The following is a 15,582-nucleotide window of genomic DNA, read 5'->3' as shown; positions in this document are numbered from 1 at the left end:
TAAGTTATTGTAAAATTATATTAACAAGCAATCTTTCCTCAATTTGAAATAAAAAAATATCAGCAAATAAAGGCAACATAGGACAGATGTGTATAATGCGTAATGTTCACAGGAAAAAAAAATGAAACAAAAATTCTCATCACATTTACAAGACTGCTGCTAAGTTTATAATGATGCCTACTAGAATCAATTTAGAAAGCTTTGACTAACTGAATAACTGGGGCAATATACATAGTCAAAGATTGTATCAAAATATAAAAAAAATGTGTGGGTCGACAAGGGTGGAGGGGGGGGCGGGGCCAAGGAGACAACCAATGATACAGGAGGGAAGTATGAACAACCAATATGTATGACATTAAAATGGGCAGCTCATTCATAGCCATTTCATCATAATCAACCAAATTGGAAATAACACAGATGGCTACGACGATGAAGAGCACAGAGTGTTAAGCACAGGCAGGTAAAGAGATATACACCACATCTTAAAGCAGGTGTCCACATAGAGAAGAGCAGCACTAGGTAGTATGTTGTACACAGATTCTCAGCATTCATGCACTCACTTCTCATGCCGAAGTCTGGTTTCCCTTGACAGAACACAACAGCAGTCCGGCTGTTTAAATTAAACAGCAGAGTGCCGAGTAGCATGGCTGTCAACAATAAGAGACTGAAATTGATCAAATGGGATCAATTTGACATTGTAGGAACCATCTGAGCACTTTCATACCGTGAAAGGTGGTCACAATAAAAGCTGTATTCTTTCACATCTTTTCCCCTTAAAAACCTCTTTAAATAGAAGAGTGGGCATTGGGAAGAATAGTACATTATTCTGAAAGGTGGCCACAGAGTAAAAGGCAAATTCTGAGTCATATGTCAACTGACTTTTGTGACACAGTATGCATGGCGATAAGTAAAATGACAAGACAAAGACTTTCCAAGCACACAATGCATATGCACACTCTCCAGTGTTTTAAATGACAAAAGCGGAGACATTTCCTGCACATCTTGCACCACAAAGCAATAATTAAAAAGTACAAGAGGTAAACTTCGACCATTTTTTTTTCTCTTCGTTCTGGGACTGAGGAGGTTGAGGGGACTAAAAGGGGGATACGGGGGCTCTGCAAAGAACATAAAACGTGTCATGTATGCATTTCAGTAGCTGGTTTTTGTCACACTTGGGGTTGTGGTAAATGGAGAAATTGTCCTTCATTTTGAGCAAGGAGCAGTAGTCGCCAGCCATTTTGATTTTTCTCCGATCAGCATTCTGGCGATAGTGTGGAACCAAAATGGCGCCTGTCCCTGATTCGGTGCTGATGTGTTTGGCCGTGTCCTATAGTGAGTTCAGATCCTTGGAATGATGGCAAATAATGTTGGGTGGGGTGGAGGGGGGTCACACACTCATCGTCATGGTTGGAGAGTACTACGGAGGCACAGAGAGGAGAGGATTAAAAAACACATCTACACACACATACACACACACAGACACACAGACACACACAGACACACAGACACACACCTTTTCCCTACAAAGTGCTCCTTGGTCAAACGCACAGCTTGCTCTCCACAGTGCTACTGTAGTCAGTGATGTTAATACGCTGTGACTGTGGCTTTATTGTGCGGTCAACAGTGCTCTACCTCTGGCTTCATCAAAGTACCACTACAGTCGCCAACAGTCCAGTGATGTTAGCTGAGGAGAGGAACTGGCAAGTGGGAGACTTACGTTCTCGCTCTGAAAGGAGTGGAGGAAGTTTCCACTCAGCTCCCCGTCATCCCTTGGGGTCCCAGGAGGATTGCTAATGCCACTTAAATTGTTTGGGGAATTCTGGAAACAAAGCATGCGCAACATTTTTTTTAAATGTAAAACATTTAATTTTTTCCAGATTGAGCTTTAAATGCAAATATTCTTTGTATGGTTATAATATTTACCTTGTTCATTCCATCCATATCACCAGAGCCTAGCAATGAAACATTATGAAAAACATTTTTAACAATGTTTGTAACCCATGACCATAAGAAAGCTCTTTTAAAAACAATGGCTCTACCGGAAATACAGTCTGGCCTCTACTGATGTGCTACATAGAGGACTAAAGTAAACTCATTTAATGTATAAGAATGCAACCCCAACATCTGTGTTGTGTTGTGTTGATAGGTGTATTGTAGTAGGTGGTGTTACCTAGTGACCCGTTCATGTGGTGTGGTTCCATCCCAGCCATGGCTCCCAACGGTCCGTCAGAGCCGGGGCCCATAGGGAACTGGAGGAGAAACAAGACAGCATGGACTCACTTATCACATCTGCACAGCACAGTTCACACACAGCTGAAAAGTCCTAAACAACAAGTGACCAAAGGAACCCTGGAAACCAGTTTCTATGCTTTCTATGCTGTAGTTTCTATTGCTGTGAACTTAAGTCCTTCTTTCAACTGAAAACAAAAACAGGTTCTGATTATTTCCAATACACTGATATAGTAGCCTACCGTATCAAATCACACACAAACTCAACCAGTACAAGAGCATTTGTTTACTAGTAGTTTACTTTGTTTACTACCAAGGAAGTGAGTGAGTGAAAGTGTGTTTTAAGAAGGCAAGGACAGTAATGTCGAGTAAATTTGTTTTTCATGCAGGGCAGCTCTGTTTACAAGGAAGTGAAATTTCCTATTTTCTGTCTTTCCCCTCAGCAGCAACATGTGTGGACTCAGGTTGGTGTGTGTGTCATGTGTTGATCTGTATGAAGCCCACAAGAGCTTACAGTCTACCTAACTGTGACAAAGAAACTAGATTAGATCACATAATGTAGGCAATTTAGTGGTACTGGACATTACTAAATAAAATTTCAATCTAGATCATGTGGCTGGCACCAGAATCCATAGAAGATGCAGTGATCACATATATTTAAGAGCAGAAATTTAATTCCAACAAAAATAAAAATGTATTTGCCCAGCAACAGCAACCAGAGGCTGGAAATCCTCACTTTCCACCAGCTGCATGCAACCATTAGACAAAGGAGTGTATTGAGACGGTGATCTGAAGAGGTCAGGTGTTTGGTTTATGGTAGAAGCTTTTCTTAACAACCATTTGAGATCACATCATATTGTATGCCTTGGCCACTTAACTGCTGTCCTCTGTCAACCACATCTTTACTAAGTGACCCTCAATACATAAACAGGTGCAGGAAAACACTGAAATTGGGTTATTGGTTTGATGCAAAAGGGAAACATGTCATTATGTTGTTAGTAAATAATAAAATATATGCTAACTGTGCTAAACTCCTACATAAACTACTATATACTTAACTCAGTGATCGTAATATTCACATTTAATGCAGAATGAAGTCGATGAAATGCACTAACATTATTTCGGTTGCCGGGTCCAGTGTTGATCATGGTGTATAAATTGTCACCAGAGTTGTTTGAGTCTGGAAAAGGCACAATACATATAAATGTTACTGGATAGTGCATGAAAAAGGTATTGATTAACATGGTAGGTCAGGGAAGCACTAACCTGCAGGGCTGGGCATGATGGGAGTTCCTGGGGGTCCTCCTCCTCCGGATGCCCCCTTTGGGGAAACAGTCAAAAATAAATAAATATTCATTACACATGTACTTATAAAAATCATTTACAATTTGATTTTGCCATTATGTTAAAATTTCTGTAGTATGGAGGAGTAAAGACGTCAGGATGTGGACTCACCCCATACGCGCCTGGAGAGGGTGATGAGTAAGGCATCTGAAACCAAAAGCACAAATATTACAGACCAGAAAATGGGAGTGGAAACCATTTCTATACCTCAAAATGTCATCATTCATCATTTGATCAACCTAACACCATTATGGCTGTCTATGCAACCGTCCGTGGAAACCGTGACACATAATACTACAATTACATCCCAGACTAGAACCTTGAAACACATTAGACCTCTGCCGCTCTGAGAGATCTGACTGCAATTTGAACCACCATTTCTCTGGGTGTATGTGTGTTTGTGTGTGTCATTACTACTCACAGAGTTGGCGTTGTTGGGATTGGGCCATGGCCGACCAGTCCCTGGGCCCCTACATGACAAGACCAACAGAGACCTTAGTAAGAAATTGCATTTGGGTTGAATTTCTTGTAAGAGAATGTATTTACAAATAAAAAAGACTCACATGTTCACTCCTGGCATACCAGGACCCATGGTGTTGTGTGGAGGCCTCATCCCACCACCAAAGTTCTGAGAAGACAACCAAGTATCATGAAATTGTGAGTGGTAGAAAATGTACTAAAGCATTTTACAAATAAGGCGCTCTCATCACCAGAACCAATGAAGTAAACACAATGACTCTAGGGTCTTCAACACAGTGGTAATATATTCTATGTGAGTGGAGTAGCTTACCTGAGGACCAGGCCCCATCGGTCCCATGCCCCGAGGGCCGCTCATTCTCTGCATTGGCCCCAAGTTAGGATGGCCTGGAGGGATAAAAGCAGTTTATATAAAGAGAGAAGCCAGGAAATCATTACTCTGCTGCAGATGTAGTGTGTAGTTAGAGGAAGCGCTGATTCACACCTTGTGGTCGTGTGGGGTCCATATTAGGCAGCATAGGGTGAGGACCTGGTCCTCCGCCTGGTGGCTAACGGGGATAAAACACAAAGATCCAATGAAACTGAAGTTTTAAATACATGCTATGTATCCTGAATCAATGGTGTGTGTGTGTGTGTGTGTGTGTGTGTGTGTGTGTGCGTGTGAGAGAGAGAGAGGTCTACCTGGTTGGCCATCCTGATGGGGGGACCTCTTGGGCCTCCAGCAAAGCGAGGCGACATAAAGGACTAGAACAGACACACAATTGCTCCATGACATTTCAGTAAAGAAGTGACATACATCTCCCAAAATGTTGCACTATTCTAATTTCTCAACAGCATGTTTGTGTGAATATTGACAGCAGCATAAAGCATTAAGCTGAGACAAATGCCAAAGCATGAAGCATCAGCACTGAGAACCAGCGTTCCCAAATGAGTGCAGATAGCAAAAACAGAAAAAGAGAGAGAAAGAGGGAGAGGGAGCATTACCTGACTGTGAGGTCCCATCATACTGTTAGGGGGAGGAGGCTGGGGGTGAGGAGAGCCCTGGGGACCAGGAGGACCCTGTGGCATTGCACAAAATGAAGAGGCAGAGGAGGGAGAGAGGGGTGGATGAGACGAATAGAGAAGGAGGGAGCGAGAAACAGAAGTGACAAAAGAGGGGCAGAGAGAGAAGCAGGGTTACTGCAGGGCAGAGGACAGTCAGAGTGCAAGAACCAAAGTATGCCGCAAAAAATGTAAAAATGTACAAAAAATAAGATGCTAATTTTCATGTACCAAACACAGTAAGAGAGAAGAGACAGAGAGAGTATAGAAGAGCAAGCAAATGACTTAGCCTTGAATGAGAGAAGAGAGACAGAGAGATGGAGAGGATGTGTGCTCTTTTGCCTGTCAGTCAAGACATTAAGAAGCCTGCTGCATGCAGCATGTTATCAGTGCTAATTTCCCTGAATTAACAGCGTCAATTAAGCTCTATGCAATTAGCTTTGTAACAACACTAAACACCGGCACTGTGTCGCTAATGTTGCTGATCTGACAAGAGAGTGAGAGGTCTAATTGAGCCTCCTCCTGGATTCTGGTATAGAAAATATGAGTGTGTGCGTGTTCATTTATCAATGTCAAAATGTATTTCCCGATATTAACATGATCACATAATAAGTCACGGTTTTGTGGCTTCTAGTTCTTAATAAGTGACTAGTTAGGTCTAATGGAGGCAGGGCAAAATTGCAATTTTATGTCACCTCTTAGAGGTAGTTCCAAACAGTTGCCTGCCAAGAGGTTGTCCACATGAGATATTGATTTACAGTAGGTGCTGCACCTTTCGATTTCTCCATTAGGGAAAATGGCCACGCCTGCCTGTTTACAGCACTGGAGGGGCCCAGGCAGACAGAACGTCTATGATATTTACTACAAGTTCACTGAGCAGAGTGGAGCAAAACAAAAGACACAAACCAGTGCAGACACCAATGTCAAGACCTACAGCTCCACAACACAAAACAAAACCCTGACTGCACAAGTGCAGCTAGGAAAATGATCAATCCATCAATTCATTCATCCATCCACAGGAGGTTAATTTATGACAATTCTGATAATTGATGAATTGATAGCAGAAATAAAAAGCCAGTTAGTTTAGTGATGGACTGACCTGGAAAAAGCCGGGTGGCATGGGTCCTCCTGGCATGCCCTCACCAGGGGGCATCCCCCCCATCACAGGACTGGGGGCTGCTGCTGCACTCTAAGATGGAAAAACAGACAGAGCAGCAACATTACAAACTCTCACTCATTGTGCTGCACAATACAAGCTACCTGCTAATACTCTCCGTACACACTTCAAAAAACTCAGTCATTTATATTGTCCCTTCTTGACCAAGATTCTTGGCACAGCTCGTCACAAGAGGAGTGCATGTGAGGAATCTAATATCCTTTTGGACTAACCCAGAAAAAAAAAGAGAAAAGAAACAAAGTACCAAAAACCAATTCAGCAGACTGGCATCATTTGTGGGTCCCCTGTATGAAATGGTTATTAATGGGATTCTTATTGAGGCTTCTGAGCCCTGCTGATCCGGGATCCAGTGGGTCAAATGGATCAGTGGGATTCACTGAGTCAGTGGCTCCAAAGTGCTGCTGCACAGCAGGGCCTTGCTGGGCTGATTTCCTGCTCAAACCACAGCCCTAATTCACTAATGTGCCATTTGCTTCGGTCACACGCTCCTAATTGACTGAGTTTTTCTTCCCTGTAGCTGAAGCAATCTGAGATGAGCTAATGTCTTCGGAGCTGTGGGTTTAGTTTGAAGAGAACGGCTACAGAAGGAGAGAAGCTCCTTCGGTCCATTTGTTAATGCGTAGCTCACTCACATTGTAGTGTAGATGTGCGCAAACAGGCAATGATTACTACAATGATAAACACACACACAAGCAAAAACACTCATTGTCTCTGTCCAGAGCCCCACAGACATCACTGGTTAATAGCCAACACACTCCGTGGTATCGACTGCACCTTCCCTAATTATATCTGCCCCGGCTGCAACTGCAGGGCCACTGTGAAATACCTCAGCAGGGAGAGAAGTGAGGCCACAGGGAAAAGTCACGTCTCATCAGGCCCCACCACCACTGGGACACACACACAGAGACACGGAGCATTTAAATCATCTTTCTTTACTAGAGAGGAGGTGCAGGAGGTGGATCCAAAGGGAGAGAAATCTTAAAATATGCCTAGCACCAGGGTTTTTCTTAAACCATCCACTACTGCTGTAGAAGTGTAAGAAAATGTGGAGTTCTCGGTGGCTTTACAGACTCTAGTTGCATCCCATGTACTTCCTCACTTATCTTGCCCTGTTATTCGCAACTACCCAGCCCCCTCAAGTAGAAATGCTTGCTCTCAAAATTAGTGGTGCAACCTAAGGCTTAGACCTAAAGAGCAACTCTTAGGGAAATAAATATTAAAGAACTCATTAACTTAATTATCACCGTTTAAGATGAAAATTTCACAAATTCACAGCCTGTTAAGCTCCTACTTTGCTTTATGCTAATAAGAAAAGTGTCACTTCACATGACACACAACAAAACATAGTGTCAAAAATATACCATGTGCACATGTTGTGTGCGGTCACAATTAAAGCACTGTGATGATGTGGTGAAGAAAGTGTGACACTCAAGGCAAAAAAAAGTATTTACATAAAGAATTGTAAATTAAACTTCATCAGTATCACAACGCACAGATAGACATGCCATATCTCTTAAATTTAACATAGAACTTTTGGTTCTCTTAATTATGCTGTTCTCTACTTTCTCCAATTTGCGCATACATTTATTCACTTGGCTTTTTATCTCTGTCTGACGTGGGAACATTTGGGACAAAGGTCGTATGACTTGTGATCCAAAAACTTGGCACACACTCTCATGATGGCATCATTGTAAGTAAAAGTGGGAATCTAAATGCTGCCGTATTTACACTTACAAAACAGGTAGGCATTTGTACCGACGGTATACAGTATCTCAATCATCCATTCAATTTTTATTTTATCTGACTAAGTTTGACTTCATTTACTTCACACTCTTACCAATACTTTAGGACTATCTACACTGAAGTAGAATTATGAAAATATTATTTTATTTTTATTTTATTTTTTGGCATTTAATCTGATTCCAAAATTAGCACCATAGTGGGAGTGTCCACTAAACATCAGTTGCAGATCGGCACTGCATGGAGGAAATATGCCCAAATCATCTGCATAGGAAACACAACCTGTTTTGCAAGAATTTAACTACCTACACTAGTCATCCATATGCAAGTTAAACAAGGGTGAAGTTAAGTATCCACCCTGCCTGATACAACTACTGACTAAGTAGTCATCCACCAGTTTCTCCATCAAACCTGCATAGAGTATACAAACACATGATGAGTCTGGGTAAATATTTAGAGAGTTCCTCTAACATTCATTTATTATCAATATGTTTTATCATGACTGATTTGATCAGAAGCTCGCAAAAAGCATCTTAGGAGCATATAAACATAGTGGAATTGTGAAAATTAATGATAACTGGAAATTATTTCTTTCAACAGCAGTGATGGACATAGTGCATCTGTGCCACACTTGCAGGTTTGTTGTTATCACTACTATTCTGCTAACTTTTTTTACCTTTTATAATAGCAGCACTAAGACCAGAGAGTCAGGGACAACACTGCGAACTAGGATTCCAGTAAAAGTTTTAAGAAGAGGAACAAGTGTTTGATGAGCATATTTAGATTTAAGTATTGTGATCAGTTCCCTATGTCCTATAATTATCTAGCTTCCTTGAGAAACCAGATCTCATGTCTACAGTAAAGTCAACTTTATCAACAGTAAACGCCATGACCTAAAAAATTCAAATGAGTCACTTGCACCATTTGCATTATATGGTAAAGGGGTTATTCATAGTTCTGACCTCTCTTCAAAATTCAAGGTAACTACTTGGCAGCTTCCCTGAAAACCACATAGTGATCCATTTTATTTTAATGAAGCAGAAGATGTATTTAAATCTATCGTTTGTACTTCTTAAAGTGCAAATAATTGCCTAGGCCCCATTTACCAACTTCAAACAGCATTGAATCCTCTTGCAAAGCCCCATGTGAAAACCAACAAGGTTTAACTATTAATCATATGCTTTATTTTTTTTACATTTATAAAAGGTATAATATGATATTTGAAAGTGTCATAGGCACAACCTTCAACCTTTCTCTGTACTGTACATTTTTAGAAGTTGACATTTTTGTAGAAAAGAGGCAATTAAGATCTTAAACTTAACAAACATAGCAACAGCTACATTTAAGCTTCCTGTAGCAGAGCTACATGTTAACCACAAAAGCATGTGTCAGATACACAGACACAGTAACGAAGCTGTGTTCTAATCTTCACTTATTACCTCCGCCAAAGAGGTTATGCTTTTACCCAAGTTTGTTTGTTGATTTGTTTGTTTGTCAGCAGGATTAGGCAAAAAGTACTGAACCCATTAGCATCGAGCTTGGTGGAGGGATGTGGCACGGACCAGGGAAGAACCCATTAAACTTTGGGGCAGATGCAAGTTGAATCAGAATTTTTCTCTGAGGTCTGGTGTATGTGTTTAGCATTGGCCTTGGCAGATGTCTGCACTCTCTAATATTTTATGGGAACAGTTAAGAGTGATTATCGCTTCAAACTGTCCAACTTCTCTGGAAAACATACTATTAAATACATCAAGTCTCTGGTGACAAAAATGGGTTGTATTGTTACCTTCACTGAATGAGTCAATAAAAGCTTATCTGTAGTGACATCCACCCTCATTGTGATAGGACTGGAATGGTATTTAAATTGCCACTCACCTGGTTATTTAAATTTGACCCAAGTTTTCAAAAGATCAGTATTTTATTCTCCAACTCTGAATAAATTGGTTTGGTAACCCTAAGTTGATTTTTCTGGTCTACAGTAATTGTAAGCAGATGTTATTCTGTCTACCATGATCTTACTGGAGATAAAGATCTACAGTTTATGGCTATGTCTGGCCCCTTTGTAGTGAAACAGCAACTCCTGTTTGCCTTGTTCCTCAACGCTTTAGTAGCCCATTCCTGGACTGAGGCCTGAAAAGAAATAATGAAGTAAAACAAGGCTGTATTTAAGGTACTGACCACAAAGTCATAAACAATGTCAACTATCTACATACTCTGTGGAAATGAGAAACTGTTTGCTAGACTGAGAAACAACGTGCATGGTGGATTCCCAGTCATGTTATGTTAGATCTTTATCATGTCCCTCTGAAGCCCACAGCTGTGCTTGCTGGACTGTCTCAAACAGCCTGATGCTGCTCTCGCTCTAAATGAGCCACGTCTCTCCGGTACAGGAAAGGGACAGATGTCTCAGCCCTGCCTCAGGCTATCAGGCTCTTGTCCAGGGCCTTCCTTACAACTTCCCAGGGGACCTCCTTTAATATAGACTACCCCCCTAAACCCATAATGATTCAGCATGTACATGCATGTACTCAAGAGCGTACAAGCAATTCTAGCCAAACAAATTTTCCCTGAATCTTTGAATCTCTGAAAGAGGTTACTAAAGGCCAGAGTGGCAGCGGATGTGCTTGTGCTGCCTTTATAAAAACAAAGAGGGGGGAGAGGGGAACACATGGGGGGGAGAAAAAGGAAAGAGAGGAGGGTGAGGATGACCAAGAGGTTGACTGAGGTAACTGTGAAAAGGCAAGGGTAGACACCGAGCGAGAGACAAACATTAAGAAGAAAAAAATGTAGGATTTAAAAGGGAATGAAGGAGAAATGATGGAGGGGGCTGGGCTGCAGCACAGACCACCCAACTGCCAGCTCCTAACCTAGCATGCTCTTAACAGCCTCACTTCTTCCACTGGAACCAATGCTCAAAAGAAACCAGGCCCTATGTTTAGCTTGTAAATGTTTAACCATCAATCAACATCATAAAACCCAGTCTGGATCCTGACTGGATGCTCCCTCTCTCTCCCTCTCTAGTTACTTCTAGCAGGTCCCTTCCACTTCTCATCTCCCTTCTCTCTAACTCCCCCAACCCCCCCTTTTATTCCCTCTGCTCCTCCGTGGTGGTGGATGCTGGGCATATGCCACAGTGCCACTCCCCTTTTCTTTTTCCAATCTGCCCCTCAGCTCCATGACAGCCATCAATCAGCCGCTGACGCCATGGCGACCGGCCCCCTCGGGGAGCGTTTGTCAGGCCCAGCGTGAATACGCTGGGGTTTTACGAGCGCTGCCGGCTCCCAGAGCAGCACTCACCTCCCCCACACCTAGACAAAGGCTAGGGTCCAAGGACTAGTACTGTCCACACACACACATACATACAGATAGGCACACACTTCCCTGACCCCCCAGCATCCACAAATGAACGCAAGGAGAACCAACATCAGAGCAAAGGGCAACCACAAGATGTCGGGGAGAGCCAACCACACAGAAACTCTCAAAGCTCCACACCACAGTAGCACCCTGTCCAGACTGACGCTTTGCTGTTCCCTCATTTGCTTAATGTTTTCCATGTTATGAAAATGATCTCAGTCAAACCACGGGTTGACAATGTAACAGCTTGTTTTGTGTTGTTTATTCTTTCGAAACTGATCTCACAATGTTTCCTCATTTTAACACAGGGATAATTGCAAAGTGATTTTCAGCCATTCTTGTACCTTCGCCTCAAATATAAAAACATTTTAACAATAATCTGTAATCTCTCCAACACAGATGCAGAATTCTTAAACCTGTCAGACTTTCTTGTTAAAGCTACAATCACATATTACACATCTCGCACAAGCAATCAACAACAACAAAAATCAAAGATATTGCAATCAATTACCATGAAGCAGGCCAGGTGAATAAAGCCTGGTTGCAAACAAAATGCACTCATTTTATGTCTGTTTGAGTTGGAATAATAAAGAACGTAGTTATTGAAAGGGCAGAGCCACGCTGTAGCCTCTCTTCTGGCTTCCAGGTCACCTGCCAGATCAGGAGGCCTGTTACCCTGACAACCCTATCTGCCACGAGCAGGACCAACATCTCCGTTTTAACCCCTTCCTGCCAGATGCATCACCAGTCTACCTACAAACTGGGCTGTGTATCAGTCATCCTAGAGGATCACTTAACCTGTAATGTCTTCCCTTGCCTGCACTGATGCAGCAAAACCCAGATAGCACTTTTATTTTATTTACATCAGCTACACAATTCTGATCTTTTCAGAAATGGCCATAGAAACACATGGATGGGAACAACAGAAGCCACTGACAAGCTGTTCTCACTTTCTTTGATCGTCACGAGGCACCTTTTGATGTTGTTTTTGAATGCTGACTCAAAACAGGAAACAATGCAGCACGTGAAAACTGCCCCATCTCCAAAACGGCATAATTATCAAAATGCAAAACTCACATAACTTGCTAATATAGCAGTGCTTTCATATGAGGAGTGATACACTATAGAATGATGCACTTGTCCTGCGCAACATCTCATAAATTCAGTTTAAAATATATTAGGTTTGTCATTGTGGATTATATGTTTCAACATATAGTTGAGCTGTCACACATTACGGCAGCTGGAGGTCAAAAATCAAAAATCGAGCTGTGTGTGTATATGGTCTTGAAAGTTGTGCTGTACACACAGCAGGTTATTTTTCGTCTTCACAACTGAGGCAGGGTGCTTGAGCGTGGCGTGGATAAGGGGGAGAGCGCTCGGCAGGTCTGACTCAGGACCTGCTGACATCAGCATCATCTTCCCAGAAGCCTATAAAGCTCATTGTTGGGCGCATCATTCGACCCACCAACAGGGCAAGATGACCGATTGTAAATTCAAGAGAAGAAAAAAAAAAATACTGTACGAAATTGCATAAATTAGTAGTTAAATACAGCTGAAAGGCACAGTGGGGGATAGAGGATGAGTTATATCTCTAAAACAATGTGCAAAACACAGTTAAGAATGCACATAAAAAGCAGACAGATTGTTTTAGGGTGAGTCATTACAATTCTTCAAGCTAAAAGGGAATCTCAATAACCTGAAGTGTGCAGCTGTATTACTCGAGAGGGAATGTGGGAGATGTTGTAACATCTTGAGTATTGACAGAGATTATGAGCACTTTTCTCTGATGGTTCCAACGAAAAAAGAAAGAAAAAAAAAACAACCTCTGACTCACTGCAAAGCCTTATCTGGAGGAACGTTATTTACACCACATCTAAGCCTTGACAGCAAAGTTGTTGTCTTCTTCTTCAGAAGATGGAGCAATATGTGCAACAGTTCCCATGTAAGCACTACTCACGTAATCATGGAAGGCTTTCGCTTCGCTGGAGTGGTCACATGTCTCTCTCCTCTCCGGTGCAGCACAATACAAGTCCCAGAATACACTGTGGACAAGACAGGTCATGAAGCAAACAAAACCACACAAACAACCCCCTGGACATGTTTAGAGGGAGATGAGAATAACATCACTTACCACCACCAGGAATGTAGGAATCCTGGGGGTTCTCCGAGTGTTATGTTTTTCTCCCATCGAATCTAGGAAATGGGGATTTGAATAATCATCAATTAAATACAGTTTAATATTGTTGTAAAAGAAGAACGTGCAATACATTTAGATAAAAAATAAGAATTTAAAAGGGACATTATAACATGGTTGAACTTTTGACCACATACCTCTGATAAAAAGGTCTGTGCAGACTTCTGTGCTCCTATATGTAACAAATACTCATAGACGTATAGAGCCAACCTGTGTGAAAAAAATACAGAATTTTAGGTTTAATTAACAAAAGAAACAATAGACAATAAATAATTAAATAAACATCAGGTGAAACATCAGGTTAAATCTTCTATGGGCACACTGAGTGACTAGAGTCGGGCACAGGCCCTCTGAACAATGGCTGCCAAATAGCCTATGCCAAAAAATTAAAAGGGGACTGTGCAACCAAGCCAAGCCTGGTAAAGGTCCACAACAATAAGAATGATAAAAGAAAGTAGTAAAGCAGCAGTATAATTTAACGTCGTGATGTGAAACATAAAAACACAGCACCAGCCTGCTGTGTATTGGCTAGGTACAGTATCCTGGTGGCACTGATGGGGCTGAGGGAAATAAAAACGGAGCCTATCCAAAGAGCGCAACAGAGAAAACAATGTACTGTGTAGCAAGGCGATGTTATTGTTTTCTCCTCTCCGTGCTCTCGACTGAAAAACCGCAAAAAAATTTGAGACAACCGCGAGTTAAAACACAACCAAACTGCACTCTGAATCGGTCGGGGACGTGTAAAGAGACAGCAATAAGCCATAGGCAGCAGAAACACGGCTCAGAGGAATGGCGAGCAGACAAGGCGGTTCATTCAATTCCAGCCTCGGTAGGAGGAAATCGCCTCTTGCTAGCCTGTCCAGCGAACAACAGAGAGCAAGAGGGAACAACTTGCGAGGGTAAAATACACAATAATAAACGTTTTTGAGCTTACTTTTCTCGTGCTTGGCCGTCAGACGGTACCGGGGTGCCTTTGCCTTTCGGGAACATTGTTTTGTGTGGGAGGACGCCCGCCTTCTCTGTCTTTTTTCGCTATTTCATCTGTCAGATCATCGCGGCCGCGACCCTCTCGCACTCCAACCGCACTCCTCCTCAACCCGACGACTCAACCGAGCCTGGTCCGGGGGGGAAGAGGTGGGTCCAGGCCTGACTGATGCCCCCGACAGCCAATGAGAGCGCGCCATTCGCTTTAAGGTCTGCCTTCTGGTGCTTTCAGTTTGCTGTTTTGACGTTGATAGCTGCGATATCAGTGAGCTTAATTTAATGAAGAAATTAGTTCCCCTGTGGCTGTCTCTTTGGCTTTTTTCTGTGCCATGTAGCCTAAATTAACTACTCTGGTAATTAACTAGAGTTTCTTTTTTTCTTTCCTAAATACTTTTTACAAGGAATTATTTAGAATCTAAGAAATATTTCTAATAAAAAATAACATCCATCATCTCCAAAATATGGGGCCCTGAAGAGCTTTTCTCTCCTTTTTATCTATACTTTTTAGCAGCTGTTTTGAGGTTACAGGGAGAGTTTAAAGCTTTTCTCTCTTTTTTATTTTCTATTTGAATTATTTAACTACAAGTATTCAATTCATTAGATATATTCAGGCATTTTTGACTCGTCAAACCTTTTACTGCCTTTGTCCCTGGCCACATTAAAAAAAAAAAAAAAAAAAAAAACAACTTTCCCGTTTTCCCAGTGTTAGCAAAACGAGCTTTGTTGGTTGACCTCTTAAATAAAATTTCAAGGGTTTAATTATCTTTTCAACGGTCGCTTGAGAATGAGGGAGATTAAAAATGCGTCTATATATCGAAGCATGCTAATATAAATAAAAGAATAGGCCAAATAAAACACTTTACTGTTCGTTCCATGAAATTTCAAAGAGTTTTAGTTTCATTTAAATACGTGTACAGACAAGATGGTCCACACTCAAACATTGTTTATAACATAGGAGAGTATGAGGTGACTTCAGTTCCACCTTAAAAATGTGGACATAACTGTAACCACTACAGGGTATGGTCTCTCTCCCTTCCTCCCT

General features: G+C 41.7%; 1 protein-coding gene across 2 annotated transcripts; it reads right to left on the bottom strand.

The window, feature by feature from the left end:
• On the bottom strand, positions 1-14,667 carry ssbp3b (single stranded DNA binding protein 3b). 2 transcript variants are annotated; one of them, XM_023408082.2, is made up of 18 exons: positions 14,491-14,667; positions 13,694-13,766; positions 13,494-13,555; positions 13,320-13,404; positions 6,191-6,280; positions 5,035-5,109; positions 4,732-4,794; positions 4,535-4,598; positions 4,364-4,437; positions 4,137-4,201; positions 3,995-4,043; positions 3,685-3,720; positions 3,496-3,550; positions 3,345-3,409; positions 2,171-2,249; positions 1,924-1,952; positions 1,718-1,819; positions 1-1,417 (listed from the first exon to the last, which is right to left on the bottom strand). In XM_023408082.2, the coding sequence occupies exons 1-18, from the start codon at positions 14,544-14,546 to the stop codon at positions 1,388-1,390; spliced, it is 1,152 nt and encodes a 383-aa protein (XP_023263850.1). In that variant the 5' UTR covers positions 14,547-14,667; the 3' UTR covers positions 1-1,387. The 2 variants fall into 2 exon arrangements, with proteins under 2 accessions (XP_023263850.1, XP_023263851.1); XM_023408083.2 differs by lacking the exon at positions 5,035-5,109.
• Between the last annotated feature and the right edge of the window lie 915 nt (positions 14,668-15,582).

This window comes from Seriola lalandi, unplaced genomic scaffold (genome assembly GCF_002814215.2).
Source record: "Seriola lalandi dorsalis isolate HSWRI2012SDOR001 ecotype SW California unplaced genomic scaffold, Sedor1 jcf7180002054353, whole genome shotgun sequence".
NCBI classification, from domain to species: Eukaryota; Metazoa; Chordata; class Actinopteri; order Carangiformes; family Carangidae; genus Seriola; species Seriola lalandi.
The sequence above is the reverse complement of the archived record's forward strand: the minus strand, read 5'-3'. Positions and strand labels throughout refer to the sequence as shown.

Excerpts from the sequence above, each read along its gene's own strand:
- ssbp3b (XM_023408082.2), bottom strand. The coding sequence starts at position 14,546 with ATGTTCCCGAAAGGCAAAGGCACCCCGGTACCGTCTGACGGCCAAGCA. Across the intron at positions 13,556-13,693 it reads CACAGACCTTTTTATCAGAG|ATTCGATGGGAGAAAAACAT; the intron begins GTATGTGGTCAA and ends CCCATTTCCTAG. Across the intron at positions 1,953-2,170 it reads CCACATGAACGGGTCACTAG|GCTCTGGTGATATGGATGGA; the intron begins GTAACACCACCT and ends TTTCATTGCTAG.